The 13,786-nt window shown below is 49.5% G+C and overlaps 1 protein-coding gene across 2 annotated transcripts in view; it reads left to right on the plus strand.

The window, feature by feature from the left end:
- The window catches only part of TMCO4 (transmembrane and coiled-coil domains 4), a 129,868-nt gene that overhangs the window by 58,321 nt on the left and 57,761 nt on the right, over positions 1-13,786 (plus strand). For both annotated transcript variants that reach the window (XM_011934009.1, XM_011934008.1), the window contains 3 exons: positions 4,315-4,479; positions 5,300-5,436; positions 9,589-9,673. In XM_011934009.1, the coding sequence (XP_011789399.1) occupies positions 4,315-4,479; positions 5,300-5,436; positions 9,589-9,673 (387 nt within the window). The remainder of the gene's footprint in view (positions 1-4,314; positions 4,480-5,299; positions 5,437-9,588; positions 9,674-13,786) is intronic.

The following is a 13,786-nucleotide window of genomic DNA, read 5'->3' on the forward strand; positions in this document are numbered from 1 at the left end:
CACCCTTCTACCTATTCACCCATCCGCCCACCCACCTGTTTATGCATCTACCCACCCATTTAACTACCCTTCTATCTATCCATCCATCCATCTACTCTTCTACCTATCTACCTGTCCACCCACTCACCTGTCTACCGACCCATCGACCCATCCATCCATCCACCCTTCTACCTATCCACCCATCCAGCCACCCACCTGTCTGTCCATCCACCCACCCATCTGCCCAACCATCTATTCATCCATCCACCCATCCACCTATCTGTCCATGTAGCAGTATTTATAAAGTACTGTACTTACCATGTGTCATATACTGAACCAGGTCTTAGGAATTCAGTGGTGAGCAGCACAGCCATGGCCTCTACTCCCACAGAACATACAGCCCAAGATAGAAGACAGACCAAGTAACTGAATGGGAGCTTTATGGATGGCACAATAGGGGAAGCACAGGGTGTTTCTGGGGAAGGTTCTGAAGGAAGTGACATTTAGGCTAAGGGCTAGCTGGGAGTTAGCCCAATAAACCAGGAGCAGAAACTGTATTCCAAGCAAAAGGACAGCAGGTGCAAAGGCCCAGTGGCTTGAAAGAACCAAAAGAGCACAGGATGGCTGCAGCAGGGAGCCAGAAGGCAGGAATGTGGGTGGAGCCAGACCACGCAGGAGCGTGTGAGCTGTGGCAAGAAGTTTGAATTTGTCCTCAGAGCAAGTGGAAGATAGCAAAGGACTTTAAGCACGTGAGTGAGAGATCAGTATGTGTTGGCTACATGACCTCAGCAGGTTATGTACCTTCTCTGTATCTCAGCTACTTCATTTGTAAAATGGAAGGAATTATTGTCACCTTTTCAGGATGCTGCAAAGATTAAGTGAGGAAATGCATGAATATCACGTGGTTTCTAGTTGGCATGACGCAAACCTTAGTTCCCTTTGCTGTTCTAATTTGAATATGCATATTTTGGGGGATTCTAGCCAGGGTGGCATTGAGGACTCACACCATGGTCCACTTGTTGCTTGGCTGACCCCTGCAAGTGCCCAGCAAGAGGCTCAACAAACAACAAACACTACATCCCTTAGAGAAAGAGCAGGGTGGGCGCAGGAATCCTACACGTCCCAACCTGGCCACTCAGGCATGTTCCCCAAGAATCTCCTGGGTTCCCAAGTCTCTGACCTGAGGACAGAAGTCGCAGATCTGCCAAACCATGCAGAGGAAAGCCAGCGAAAAACGTTTAAAGGTGTCACCAGGCGCCAGGGTCTTACTGGTGTGTGACCGCCAGGCCTCACCCATGCACAGAGGTCACTAGCATTCAGTGAGCACCTCCTTCATACCTACCCTGAATCTGGCATTTTACCAGCACAGTAGGAACTTGGTGTGGTTACCTCCTAGAAACCTCACTTCACCCTCCGAGGTGAGGCTGTTCTGACCCTGAACTGTTGGAAGAGGAACCCCAGAGGAACCCTGGCGGGAGAGTAGCAGATGCAGAATTCAAAGCCAGGTCTCCTGATCCCAATGCCCAGGGTTTCTTTTCATTTGTTTTCATTTGACCATGCTACAGGAGGGAGCAAGAACAAGAGCCCAGGTAAAGGAATTTGCAAGTCTGGCCGGCATGGAAAGCAAACTCCTTTCTTCATTTTGCCGCCATTTGTTCAGTTTGCCCCAGGTTAAAGGTCAGGTTCATTTGTGGATGAGGAAAGTCTTCATTGATCTCCAGCAGTCTAGCGTGGTGGGGCACCCAGGGAAAGGACTGGGTAAAAGAAATATAATCAAGCTAGAGAAAGTTTCAGAAGGAAAAAATATGTATTCCTACCTCCTCGAGAGCCAGGAAAAGAAGACTTATCATCACAAGGTTGCTTTTTCCATGTGATAGGAATAACCAGACTTTCTTTGGCCCACCCCTTTATTAATCTTGATTATGTACAATAAAGATAAAAACTTTGTAGCCAACGACCAAGCCCTTCATATGCACTGGCTCATTTAGCTCCTCACTTCAGTCCAGGGAAGTGGCCATAATTTGCCCTCCCATTTTCCAGATGAGGAAACTGAGGCTCATAAGGGGTGCCCAGGGTCACCCAGCTGGTCAGGGGCAGGGGCAGGATTCACCCCCATTCTCTCTGACTCCACAGCCCATATTCTTGGCCATGGGACAGCACAATGCAGTAGAGCACTTTACAGTTTATACAACACCTTTTTATTTTTTTTATTTTTTTATTTTATTTTATTTTATTTATTTATTTATTTATTTTTTTGTGACGGAGTCTTGCTCTATCACCAGGCTGGAGTGCAGTTGCGCAATCTCAGCTCACTGCAACCTCCGCCTCCTGGATTCCAGCGATTCTCCTGCCTCAGCCTCCTGAGTAGCTGGAATTACAGGCACGTGCCACCACGCCCAGCTAGTTTTTTATTTTAGTAGAGATGGGGTTTCACCATGTTGGCCAGGATGGTCTCAATCTCTTGATCTCGTGATCTACCCACCTCGGCCTCCCAAAGTATACAACGCCTTTTATGCAGCATCTCATGTGATCCCCACCACACCCGTGAGTCAGATGTTATTATTCCATCCTTACAAATGTGGAAACCAAGGGTCAGAAGGACACTGTGCCTTGTTGTGAGTCACACCAGTGGAAGCCGTCGAGCTGGGTTCTGAACCCAGGCTGACATCAAGCCCGTGCTCCTCGCTGTCCTGGGCCTGTCTCCTCTCTCGGGGCTGACTATCACCTTATCCATAATGAGAGGCAATTGATCCCCAAGTTGTTGCTGAGCTGAGACAGGGTCCCCACAGAGGGAGGGGAGCAGCTGTAGGGTTGTCCTTGTGCAGACGTGGCACCCTGCAGGTAAGGATGAGCTTTGGGGCAGGCAGGTAGAGGCCTGAGGTTGATGCTCAGAACCTGCAGGCCGCCCCAGGAAGCTGTCTCCACCCCTCCATTCCCACATGGTGTTTAATGAGCGCTTACTGTGTGTCACCAGGCTTTGGGAATATAGTGTTTGATAAAACAGAGTGTAGGAGAGGCACACATCAAACAGGATGCGAAAATAGTGAATAATTACAGACTGTGATGAGAACTTACGGGGAAAAGTGGAGGGTGCATTTGATTTGTCAGAGGAGCCGGGAAGGCTTCCCCATGGAAGAGGGGACTGAACTGAAATCTCAAGGACAAGTGGTAGTAATCTAGGGGAACTGATGTACGATCTGGGAGCTCATGAAGGGTTTTAGGCAGGAGTGGGAGAAGATTTGTGTTTTGAAAAAGTCACTTGCGCTGGCGCAGTGGTTCACGCCTATAATTCCAGCACTTTGGGAGGCCGAGGCAGGTGGATCACTTGAGGTCAGGAGTTCGAGACCAGCCTGGCCAATATGAAACCCCGTCTCTACTAACAATACCCAAAAATTAGCTGGGTGTGGTGGTGGGTGCCTATAATCCCAGCTACTTAGGAGGCTGAGGTAGGAGAATCACTTGAACCCAGGAGGCAGAGGTTGTGGTGAGCCAAGATGGTGCCAGTGCACTCCAGCCTGGGAAACAAAGCAAAACTCTGTCTCAAAAAAAGAAAAGAAAAACCACCTGGGCCACAAGCAGAAATGCATGGGGACCAGATTAGGAGCCCCTCTGTGCTCCTATCCTGAAGGCAGCCAGGTGGGCAAGGAAGGAGGGGATGAGGGAGGTGTCATGGTTATACTTTCTGACTTGGCATCGGCCGCTACAGTGGTGCCATCTCATCCTCCTTCCATGGGTCATTTAATATTTATATTTTCTCTGAGAAAGTTGAGGCTCAGGAAAATTGGATGACCCAGGAAGATGATAACAGAGCCGGGCTCAAACACCTCTTCACCACATTTCTAGCTATCTCCCAGGCCGTGTTTGTCAAATCAAGTTGCCGCAGACTCACAGCGCTACACTGCTTGTCCCATTGTGTGCTCTCATTGTATGTCCTGAGCAGCTTAATGCCGGAATTATTTCAGCATGAGAGAAAATAACCCTTTACATATATCATAGTTCAAACACACTTCATTCTTATACCTACCCTATCAAGGGAGATAAACCATCTTCCCACTTCACATAGAAGCAAAGCGAGGCTCAAGGTGAGACAGTGATGTGCCCAGGGTCACCTGGCTTCTAGTGAATGCAGGAGCTGGGATTCGAGCCCAGCCTGCTGACTCACTGGGCTGCACAGAGCTCTGTTAGCTCTGCTGACAGCTGCCACTCATTGGCAGGGGGTGGACCTCTTGTCTTCCAACAAGGGTGAGTGATCCTGGTGCTGCCTGTCTGGGGTGATGGGGTGGGGCATCCTCTGCCACAGACAAGAGAGACTTCACCTACCTGTGATCTCCCCAGGCACCTTCAGTGCCCCATGGGCCGCCCTGGCCCACAGCCGTGAGCAGTACTGTCTGGCCTGGGAAGCCAAGTACCTGATGGAGCTCGGCAACGCCCTGGAGACCATCCTCAGTGGTCTCGCCAACATGGTGGCCCAGGAGGCTCTAAAGTACACAGTATTGTCTGGTAAGGCCCCCCACCTGCCCCACAACAACAGCATGCCCACTGCCTTCATCCCACAGTGGTACCATAGTTTTACATGCCCAAAGCCCCCAGGGCATGCACCGTGCTGGACTCTAGGAACACAGAGAGGTTAAGGCCGCATTCCTGTCTGGGAGAAGTTTATGATCCCTATGGAGAGAAGACAGGTAAACAGCCAGTCGCATGATCTGTCTGTCAGCTATTGCTGCGCGACAAGCCACCCCAAAACTCTGTGGGATGTTTACTGTAAAGTTCAGGAGGCTGGAGTTGGTGGATCTTAGCTGGGCCTCTGGGTCAGCTGACCGTCCACCAATCAGTGCTGGCCTTATCTGGGGCAACTCGGCTCTGCTCCATTTGTCTCTCATCCTCCTGCTGGGATGAGCAGGCAAGCCCACGTCAACGACGGAAGCGCAAGAGGCTAGCCCTGATGCACAAGTCCATTTCAAGCCTCATATCTACTAATGTCTTTGGCAAAAGCAAGTAATATGACTGAGTCTAGAGGGGATGGGAGGGCAGGGGGCCCCACTGCAGAGTTATGAGGCAAAGTGGGAGGGTACAAGTTGTGGAGATGAATTGGGGCCCTCTCACACGTGACAAGGGCTTGAGCAGAAGGAATTGAGTCCGTATATCAGAAATTCATGAGTTTCAGATTGCTTTGCTCTTCAGCAGTTTGACAATACTTGGCAAGCTTGCAGGTCCAAGTTAGAGACTGCATGCATTTGTTCCAGCATCTGTTAGCCAGTCACTTCCCTACTAGGACCCTAGGATGGGGGCCATTCCCTTCATCACTATCTCACCTCCCCAGGCATTGTGGCTGCCCTGACCTGGCCAGCCTCACTCCTCAGTGTCGCCAATGTCATCGACAACCCCTGGGGGGTGTGTCTCCATCGATCAGCAGAGGTTGGCAAGCACCTGGCCCACATCCTGCTCTCCCGGCAGCAGGTACCTGGGAATGGCTGTGTGGGCGTGGTATGGGGCAAGAGGGGAAGTCAGGGACTGACTTGTTCACAGACATCAGCCTTAGAGGCAAGGCTACTTGGAGGAGGGGCAAGGCTACTTAGAGGTAACCCAATGGTTTTGGGGGGATGAAGAGTCCTTGCTGCCCCTCCAGTTCAAGTAATGAATGTGTCCTCGGATGAACAGTAAGAATTATAGACTCTGCAGCTCTAGCAGGTATTTAGGTGAGGGCTGAATAACAGGGGCATCTGCAGGTAGGAACAAGTCTGGGGGACTCTGGCAGAAGCAAAAGTGGCTCCTGGGTGGCAGCTCTTCATTCAAGTGTTGAGGATAATCATTGGGCTCATTGGGGCGTTATTTCAGTGGAAACCTCTGACTCAGTTTGCAGTGAAGCCAGTAAAGTGAATAAGACCAGGTGCCTCAGCTGGCCACCAGTGGAATTCCCACGTGCTGGTAGCCTGGTGGTCCTTCCCAGAAGTGTAAAGCTACTTTGTAATGTCATCTTCGGTGGTCTAAATACCGTGTAAAATGGTTAGGAAGAGACATCATCATAATACTTTTTAAATTTGAATCTAGTAAAGATGTACTTACCAACAGAATAAAACTATCCCCTTCAAAATAAACTCGAGTGAATGGAGACAAAAGCTTGAGAAATAGTACCAGAAATGACTGCCTTTTCAGGATTTGTTTTGGCTGGAAGTGGGAGAAAACCCAAAATAACACAAGGTAGAAGCTTATTTTCCTGGAGAAGCCTAGCAAGGTTGCCTAACAGCCTGCTGTGGTGCAGAGGCCCTGGTTCCTGCTACCTTGTTGCTCTGTGATCTTGACCTTGTATCCAAGATGGCATCATCTGAGCTCCAGGGAGCAGGAGAAAGGAAGAACTGAAGAAGAACCAGCAAAGCCTTACAACATTTCAGTTGGTGTCTTGCTGGCCAGAGCCTAGTCCCATGACCATTCCTAGCTGCCACAGAAGCTGGGAAATACAGTACTTATTCTAAGTGATGATGAACCCAGCTGAAATTCAATTACTATGGAAAAAAAGGGAGGATGGATGCTGAGGGACGACAACTAGCAGTTCCTGCCATGCAGGTAAACTGCTTGAGAAACTGGCCACCCCCTTCAATCCCTGTGTCTTTGTCAAAAGAAACAGAAAAGTCCTTTGGCAGGCTTGACTCTAAGGCAAAGGCCAAAGTGGCATTGGCTTAGACAAGATAGAAGTTTGTTCTCTCCCAAGTAACAGTCTGGGTGTCAGCATCTGGGGCAAGCTGATGTGTTCATTTCCTACTGCCACTGTAACAAATTACCACAAATTTACCAGCTGAAAACAGATTTACTATTTTACAGCTCTGGAGGTCAAAAGGCAAGAATGCATGCCTTAGGGAAGATCCCCTTTCCTTGCCTTTGCCAGCTTTCAAAGGCCCCATTCCTTCACCGTCAAAGCCAGCAGTGTAACACCTTGAAATCTCTCTATTCCTCAGCTTCCATCGTCACATCACCTTCTGTCTAACTGATGCCTCCTGCCTCCCTCTTGTAGGGACGCTTGTGATGACCTTGGCTTCTCCCAGAGAATCCAGAATCATCTCCGCATCTGAAGATCCTAAACTTAATCACATCTGCAAAAATCCTTTGTTGGCCTCGTGGGTGAGGTGGTTCATGCCTATAATCCTAGCACTTTGGGAGGCCAAGGCAGGCAGATTGCTTTAGCCCAAGAAACCAGCCTGGGCAACACGGTAAACCCTGTCTCCACAAAAAATACAAAAATTAGCTGGGTGTGGTGGCTTATGCCTGTAGTCCCAGCTGTTTAGGAGGCTAAGGTGGGAGGATCACTGGAGCCCAGGAGGTGGAAGCTGCAGTAAGCTGTGATTGCATCACTGTACTCCCGCCTGAATGACAGAGTGAGACCTTGTCTCAAATAAATAAATAACAAAGGGCCAGCCGGGCACAAGTGGCTCATGCCTGTAATCCCAGCACTTTGGAAGGCCAAGGTGGGCAGATCACCTGAGGTCAGGAGTTCAAGACCAGTCTGGCCAACATAGTGAAATCCTGTCTCTACTAAAAATACAAAAATCAGCTGGGCGAGGTGGTGTGCACCTGTAATCCCATCTACTCAGGTGGCTGAGGCATGAGAATCACTTGAACCTGGGAGGCAAAGGTTGCAGTGATCCCAGATCGTGCCACTGCACTCCAGCCTGGGCGACAGAGTGAGACTCCATCTCAAAAATAAATAAATAGGCCAGGTGCAGTGGCTCACGCCTAATAATCCCAGCACTTTGGGAGTCTGAGGCGGGTGGATTGCTTGAGGTCAGGAGTTGGAGACCAGCTTGTCCAACATGGTGAAACCCTGTCTCTACTAACAATACAAAAAAAAAAAAAAATTAACTGAGTGTGATGTCACGTACCTGTAGTGCCAGCTACTCAGGAGGCTGAGGCAGGAGGATCGCTTGAGCCCGGGAGGTGGAGGTTTCAGTGAGCTGAGATCACACCACTGCATTTCATTCAGCCTAGGCAACAGAGCAAGACTGCATCTCAAAAAAAAAATTCATTAAAATAAAATAAATAATAAATAAATAAATAACAAAGGCCCTTTGCTGTACAAGGCAGCATTCACAGGTTCCAGGGATTAGGATGAAGTCATCCATGGGAAGGCATTATTCTGTCTCCCACATGGGCAGCTTCGTAATATTGGAAGTCCAGCCTCCTTCACTCTCCTGGCCTCTCATCCTGAGCACTGGGCTTCTCTCTCTCTCTTTTTTTTTTTTTTTTTTTTTTTTGATGGAGTCTCGCTCTGTCACCCAGGCTGTAGTACGGTAGCGTGATCTCAGCTCACTGCAACTTCGCCTCCCAGGTTCACTGATTCTCCTGTCTCAGCCTCCCGAGTAGCTGGGACTACAGGTGCCCGCCACCACACCTGGCTAGTTTTTGTATGTTTTTAGTAGAGATGGGGTTTCACCATGTTGGCCAGGCTGGTCTCAAACACCTGACCTCAAGTGATCCGCCCGCCTTGGCCTCCCAAAGTGCTGGGATTACAGGCGTGAGCCACCATGCCTGGCCGGGCTTCTCTCTTGTCCAAGACAGATCTTCCCACATTACGTGTGTGTTTCAGACAGTGGGAGGTAGGGAAGTAGGGATGAGGAGTATGCCTAGAAGTCACAGCTTTTGTTTGCCTTCAGTCCCTTGGCTAAGTCTCAGCCCTGTGGCCACCCCCAGCTACGGAGGAGTCAGGGAGACTTCGTCTTTGGCTGGGTGGCCGCATGCCCAGTCAAACTCAGGAGTAAAGGACAAAGGGGAGAATGATATTGGGCAGCAGCCAGCAGGGTTGGCACAAAGCTCCTACAGGATTTGAATACTGTTTAACAAAGGATTTTCTACTGTGGTAAGTGGAGTGGTGTGGGGGTGTGGAATACGTGTATTGGCTCAAAACCAAAGAAAAGGAATAGACTGATAAAACCAGGCTGGGCATCCAGAGTTCATCCACTCCCCTCGTCTCCTTCCGTGTAAGCTTGTACCCAGATACCCCCAGATAACTTTCATTTTCTTTAGAGGCTTCACATAATGAGTTGCCTTTACTACAAGTCCTTGAGTCAGAAAATTCCTCTTTCCATCTGACTTACTACCTTATCTTATCACTTAGAGCCAATATTTTGTGCCCCACCTTCCTATCTAGAAACACAACAGTTGTCCCTCCCTTGTCACTCTTGCCTTTTTACCCCTCACACCCGGGGGTGCCTTCTGTCTAATCTCCCCAGCTCCAGAAGGGGTCCCGCAGCACTGCAGCCATTTGCCACAACGCAGATCAGCCCAAGGGAAGTTGCTCTTGTGATTGACTAGCCCCATCTCCTGGGGAAGATGAGATGGTGGCTGGGTAATGGTTTGAGATGAAAGGGAATTAACCCAGCCGGGGGCTGCCTGTTGGCCTTGGAGGAAGCCCATTTCAGCAGCAGGTGCACTCCTGCATAAATGAGGGTCCTGACTCTGCTGATTAAGACATCAGAGCTCAGGGACCGCAACAGCACATGCAGGATTCATTAGATGAGAATCAGGTAGTAAGGAATGTGCAAAGGCTGCCCTCCTCAGGCCTGATGTTTTACTAGAACTGGCTGTATTCCCTCCAGACACCTGTGTCCTTTTTCCCTTCAGGGCCGGCGACCTGTCACCTTGATTGGCTTCAGCCTGGGAGCCAGAGTCATCTACTTCTGTCTGCAGGAGATGGCTCAGGAGAAAGGTGAGCATGGATTGTTGACACAGACGGAAACCCATTCACAAGCTTGTTCCCCGGGACAGAGGTTCTGGGCCAGGGGCCATGAGCCTTGCAAAATGTGTTCCCAGTTCTTAGAGATAATAGTTAAAAGTTAAAAATAGTTTAAAAATCAAGAAAAATCATCATCAAACTTTGGAAAATTATTTTTTGTACATACATTAGAGTAGATGCAAGATGGACCATCCTGTAATAATGACACTGGCTTTTGCATCCTGATGCACTTTCTCAAGTGGGAATGAAGGGGACAAGAAGTTCAAAATCAAGGTGTCGGCAGGCCCACGTTCCCTCTGAAGGCTCTAGGGGAGGATTTTTCCTGTCTCTTCCAGCTTCTTGTGGCTGCCAGCAGTCCTTAGCATTCCTTGGCTTGTAGACACGTCATTCCAGTCTCTGCCTGTTGTCTTCTCTTCTCTCATAAGGACAGACAGTCATTGGATTTAGGGCCCACTCTCATCCAGGGTGATCCCATCTCAAGATCATTTACTTAATTATATCTGCAAAGACCCTTTTACCAGATAAGGTCATATTCACAGGTTCTGGGTGGACATATCTTCTGGGAGTTCATCATTCAACCGCACACAGACACCTTTGGGAGTGTGTCATGCTTCCAGTGTCATCCTTTCTGTGCAAGGCAGTGAAAAGCTTGAGGGCCCCTGCTCCTGGCCTTGGGTAGGTGAGGTCTCCAGGGCAGAATTCTGGTTTTGGACAGATCTGCCAGCAGGGACTGCCTGTAGGAGGGGCTGGCTGGGAGAGTGAGTTGCCGAGCCTGGGGCACCTGGAGTGGTTCACTGCTCCTGGGACATGAGCTCACCTTCTCTCAGTGGAATGTAGCAGCGGCAGGACTCTGAAGGCAAGAGAAGGAACTCAGAAAGAAATTGCTGAACCTAGGAGCGGAGGGTGGATGGGAGAGAAGTGTTGGAACTTAATATGATTTGGTTGTGTCCTCACCCAAATCTCATCTTGAATTGTAGCTCCCATAATCCCCGCATGTCGTGGGAGGGACGTGGTGGGAGGAAATTGAATCATGAGGGCAGGTTTTCCCCGTGCTATTTCTGTGATAGTGAATAAGTCTCACGAGATTTGATGGTTTTATAAAGGACAGTTCCCCTGCACGCATTCTCTTGGTTGCTGCCATGTAATACATGCCTTTGCTTCTCCTTTGCCTTCCACCATGATTGTTATTTGTTGCTGCAAAACAGTCTCTCCAAACACGGTGGCCAAAAGCAGCAATAACTGATCATTTCTCACAATTCTATGAGTTGACAAGACCATTTGGCTTTCCTGCCTGGGCTTAGTCATACAGTTGTAGTCAGAGTTGGAACACCCAGAAGGTCCAAGTTGACCTCACTCATGTATCTGGCCATCGGTGCTGGTTTGTCGGCCAATGCAGACTCCTCCCTGCTCTCCAAATCTACTTCTCCCGGGGAAGCCTTTGAAAAGTTGCCATCCTCTCTGCTGTCATCATTTTGCTTCTTTCCTTGTCATCTTTCCCTCTCTGGCAGCAAACCATCTATCTGCCAGGCTCATTACCTAGAGAGATGTAGTCTTGTTAATAGAACTGATTCTTCATTTAGAGGAGAAGGCATGTCTCTGCCTCCAGTTAGCATAAATGCTATGTTAACTTAAGATCGTTAGAACAGCCAAGCCTTTAGTTCCCCTGCCAAACAAATTGAATTAATTACCATTAACCATTTGGCTGTGGTAACCGGAAGTGAGGTCAACTATCAGCTGTCCCCAGAATGTGAGGCTAGAAACTGGAAAGAGGGAAGAGCAAGGCAGGTGGCCTCTTGGTGACAGGGCTGGTTAGTGTGACACGGGGAAGTTCCTGCACTACAGCCTTTTGGGGGATGGTTTCCAAAGCAGCTTCCTTCCAGCATCTTTCCTGCTTGCTGCTCCCACCCCTGGATCCTCATGGCCCATGGGTGAGATTTGGGGTTTTGGTATTAGGCAGACCTAGATTTGGCTCCTAGCTTTGCCACTGAGTAGCTGTCGGACCTTGGGCTAGTCCCTTAACCTCTCTGGGCCTCAGCTTCCTCAAAGGATATGAGCTTTGTGCACTTATCTCAAAGGATCATGGGGGGATGACATAATGAATGTGAAAGTTCCCTGGCCCCAATTTGGGTACAGTCAGTAAATGTCTTCTGAATTCCAACCTGAGGACCTACCATGCACAGGGAACCATGGTGAGTGTTGTATAGATGTCAGAACTTGTCATTTTGTTTCCGCTCTCCAGCCCCACATTAGACATGAACTCCAGGTAGGCAGGGTCTGCCTTGAGCCCTGCTGCCCCCACCCCCAGTGCATACCACAGTGTCCAGTGCGCTGTGAGTGGTCAGGAAGATGGAGGAGCTGGACTTTGGGTGAGGGAATAAGGCATGTGCTGCTGTGCCCATGAGCTAGTGTAGACCCACCAGGTCAAAGGCAGGCTGTGTTCAGATCACATTCCTTCCTCACCGCAGCCACAAGAGGGAGGTTCCGCCAGTCTCCCTGCTTCAGATGAGAAAACTGAGGCTGAGAGGTGAAACCATGAGAATCCTAAGTGCCAGGATTCAGGCCCAGTGAGTCTGGCCCTGGAGCCCTCCTAACCACTATGCTGTATTTGGCAGAGGGCAGCTGGACTAGGGTAGGGCATCCCAGAGGGTCGGCCAACACGAGCAAAGGTGGGCCTCTCAGGGATGTCTAGAAATGGTGGCATCTGGTGTCTCTGAAGCCCACATAAGAGGCCCCCCACCTGGGGTGGTAGGAAATGCTAACACGTGAGGGTGGGAGCCTGGCACTATGGCAGGCTAAGGAGTTGGAAACAACTGATTCAATGCTGGGGAAAGATTGAGGTCTTTAAACTGTGGAGTGAATGAGTAATGGAGTGGATCTTGCCAAGGAGGACCTGGGGGCGCTGGTGCTGGGCACCCTACAGTTCACACACACACACACACACACACACACACACACACACCTGCACACATTGATACACCCATCTGCACACACTCACACGGCAGCAACTCGGCAGATCCCAAGGGCCTCTAACGCCCCCACCATTCTCTAGATCAGTGCAGATGTTCCAGCATGAGTCACAGGGCGCCACTCATGATCTGCCTTCAACACCTTCCCCTGCCTCTCTCCACCTCACACACTGGGCTCCAGCAGACCAAGCTGTATTTCCAGACAATGTTCCCTCTTGGTCCATCCTCTCTATCTCCTTTTCTAGATAATTCCTACTCATTTCTCAGGTCTCACTGTGTCTGGAAGCTTTCCCTCCAATAATAATGATAATAGTAGTAGTAGTAGCAGTAGCGGTAACCGCAGCAGCACACACTTACGGAATACAGTGTTTTCATGCACCAGACACAGTTCTAAGCTCATCATATGTATTATTTCATGGAATCCTTCGAACAGCTCTGTGAGGTAGGTACTATTATCACGTCTGTTTTACAGAGGAGGAAAGAGAAATGCAGAGCGTAGGGATTTGTCTGAATCACACGGCTGGGAGGTGGCAGAGCAGGCAGTCTGGTTGGAGATTGTGCGGTCTTCACCCTATGTTAGACTGTCTCTCCAAGCCACACTCCATTCTTCGCTGAACATCTTTCCCAGCACTGGCCTGTCTCCCTGTTATTCCTCCCTGCTTGCTCATCTGTCTTTCCAGTCCGCCGGTAATTGTCGCCTAGAAGTACACATCAGCACCACGTGGGCAATTCTTTTCCCAAATATATATATATGAGGCCTCTATATGGAATGGGTCAGGCACCTCTATTTTGGAAATAGCTCCCCTGGGCAATTGTTTGTGTAACCTGGCCAACACACAGGGCGAAGGTGGGCAACGGCCCTGTTTCTCCTTCTTGTCACTGTATCCCTAGCCTATCACAGTGCCTGGCACATACGAGGTGCTTGATGGACACATGACCCATGAGCCAAGTGAAGGAATCGATTCTGCATGTCGGGGACAGCGCATGCCCTGCTCAGCTGTGTGTGTCCCCAGTGCTTGGCACAAGTGAGGACAAACATTTGAGGGTAGAAGGGAGTCCTTTTAACATGGGCACCACAGGTCTTCAGCATTTTATTTAGAAAACTTTTTTTTTTTTTTTT

The sequence above is a fragment of the Colobus angolensis genome, unplaced genomic scaffold, assembly GCF_000951035.1.
Source record: "Colobus angolensis palliatus isolate OR3802 unplaced genomic scaffold, Cang.pa_1.0 Scaffold130, whole genome shotgun sequence".
Taxonomy (NCBI): Eukaryota; Metazoa; Chordata; class Mammalia; order Primates; family Cercopithecidae; genus Colobus; species Colobus angolensis.